The sequence below is a fragment of the Penaeus japonicus genome, unplaced genomic scaffold (assembly GCF_977035675.1).
Source record: "Penaeus japonicus unplaced genomic scaffold, GWHDUDI00000001_assembly GWHDUDI00000032, whole genome shotgun sequence".
In the NCBI taxonomy this organism is placed as follows: domain Eukaryota; kingdom Metazoa; phylum Arthropoda; class Malacostraca; order Decapoda; family Penaeidae; genus Penaeus; species Penaeus japonicus.
In genome coordinates this window covers 22624244-22626743 of record NW_028234434.1, presented here as the reverse complement: position 1 = coordinate 22626743, position 2500 = coordinate 22624244, and the positions used below count along the sequence as shown (strand labels likewise).

The window sequence follows — 2500 nt, the reverse complement described above, 5'->3', positions numbered from 1 at the left end:
GGTGGACTTGATGTGTAATACATTTAATTCCTTTGTTATTAACCTTTTATGATATTCCATATATTTCTCTTCTCTTTTCTCTCCCTATTTTCCGGTTTTGTATGTGTGCGTGTGGGAGGGGGGGAGGGGGTGTATGTGCATGAGGGCGTGAGTATATATATATATATAGATATATATATATATAGATATATATATATATAGATATATATATATATAATATAATATATATATATATATAGATATATATATATATATTTATATTATATATATATAATATAATATATATATATATATGTATATATATATATATATATATATATATATAAAATTAGATATATATATATAATATATATATATATATATATTTATATATATATATATTATATATATGTATATAATATATATAATATATATATATATATATATATATTATAATATATATTATATATACATATATATAATATATAAATAATAGATATATATTTATATATATAGATATATATAAATGATTATATGTGTATTTATATATATTATATATATAAAATATTTATATATATATATTATATATATATGTGTGTGTGTGTGTGTGTGTGTGTGTGGGTGTGGTGTGTGTGTGTGGGTGTGTGGGTGGTGCGTGTGTGTGTGGTGTGTGTAATGTATGTAATAATATATAGATATAATTATATATATAGAATATATATTAGATATAGATATAAATACATATATATATACATATATACATATATACATATATATAATGAGCATAATAATATAACAATAGGCATAATGCACAGCAGCAAACATTATAAAAAAAAAGACAGGGAAAAAAACAAAAGCAAAAAAAAAAGAGACAACCAGTGATAAAGAACTTAAGTGCAATGAAATAAAAAGCCCATAACTCACCTAGATCGGCTCCGAGACTGCCCCACCCCGCCACCGTGCAATTCAAGTACGAAGGATATGTCCAACCGGGTGGCACGAGACACAAAGGTTGCACGTACTTCCCAAATCTACGAGAATGAGAAGAAAAAAAACTTGAAGGGGGGGGGGAGAATGATGAGGTGGGGGATAAGACAAAACTAAAGATATAGAAGTAGGGAATGAGGAGAAAAGTAAAGAGAGAGATGCAGAGAGCCAGGGAGGAAGGGAGAGAGAGAGAGAGAGAGAGAGAGAGAGAGAGAGAGAGAGAGAGAGAGAGAGAGAGAGAGAGAGGAAGAAGAAGAAGAAGAAGACGAAGAAGAAGAAGAAGAAGAAAATTAAAAATAACAAAAAAAGAAGTTGAGAAGGGAAAAAAAGACCAGAAAGTAAAAAGCAAAAAGCAAAAAAAGAGAAAGGGGATAAAAGAGAATCAAGAAGAGAGGAGAAAAAGGCAGAAGTAAAGAGGAAGAAGAAATACAGGTTTCGTCAGCAAGTTTAATACAACGCTAAATAATTCAGTGACAGGTCTGATCATCGTAGATACAGATACATGATAATCGTCAACATTGCAAACACTAATTTTGCTCGAATTCGTTGACATCATTGCATTGCATACTTTATTCCAGCATCTGCACAGTCACAGGTAATGCATATTATGACTTCACTCTATCGTTATCAATATCTTCTATCGTTGTTGTATTGGAATTAGTGTTGTTTACATTATTGTTGTTATCATTATCATAACCGTTATCACTATAATTATAATTATTACTGTGATTATTATTACCAGTGTTATTATTGTCATCTCATTTATCATCATCTTAAGCAGTAATATCATGGATATTATTATTATTACAACACATCCAGACATGTGTACATAACAGCTACTATTGAAATTCGTAATTACTACCACTAGCGTACCAAGCACGTGGTAATTCAGTATTTGACCACCAAGAGGAAACTTCATCCGTGTCCCTATTTTTCTCTTTATCTCTTTTTACCTCTTATTTTACTATCTTTTTTTCTATTTTTTTTTATTTTCCTTGTTTATTTTTGCTTTTTCTTTTTTTTTCTCCTTTCTCTTTTAACAAAAACCGTACCACAAAAACGTTTTAACTACTTCTTTCTTTTGTTTTATTTTTTTTTTCTTTTCTCTTATGATTTTCCTGTACCTTTGTCCGTCTTTTTATTTCTTTTTTTATATATTGTATTCAAATACGTTTTTTTTATTTTTTTTTTTTTCCTTCTTTTTTTTGTCCTTTTTTTTTTATCCTTATATCATATTTTTTACTTTTATTTGTCTTCTTTCTTTTAGTTCAATCCTATTTATTTCTTATTTTTTATTTTATGGACTTTCCCTTTCTTTTATTTTTTATTTTTACTTGATTTCTTTTTTGTCCTTTTTTTCGTATATCCATCGTTCACCTGGCACGTCATGTCCTCATCCACACCTGTCACCCATCACCTCATGCCTTCACCCACATCCACACCTGCCACCCATCACTTCATGCTCACATCCACACCAGCCACCCATCACCTCATGCTCACATCCACACCAGCCACCCATCACCTCATGCTCACA

General features: G+C 29.4%; 1 protein-coding gene across 1 annotated transcript in view; it reads right to left on the bottom strand.

Annotated features, from left to right (window-relative positions):
- The window catches only part of LOC122247876 (uncharacterized), a 70573-nt gene that overhangs the window by 32756 nt on the left and 35317 nt on the right, over window positions 1-2500 (bottom strand). The window contains exon 29 of the mRNA XM_086556202.1: window positions 904-1010. Within this exon, the coding sequence (XP_086412328.1) occupies window positions 904-1010 (107 nt within the window). The remainder of the gene's footprint in view (window positions 1-903; window positions 1011-2500) is intronic.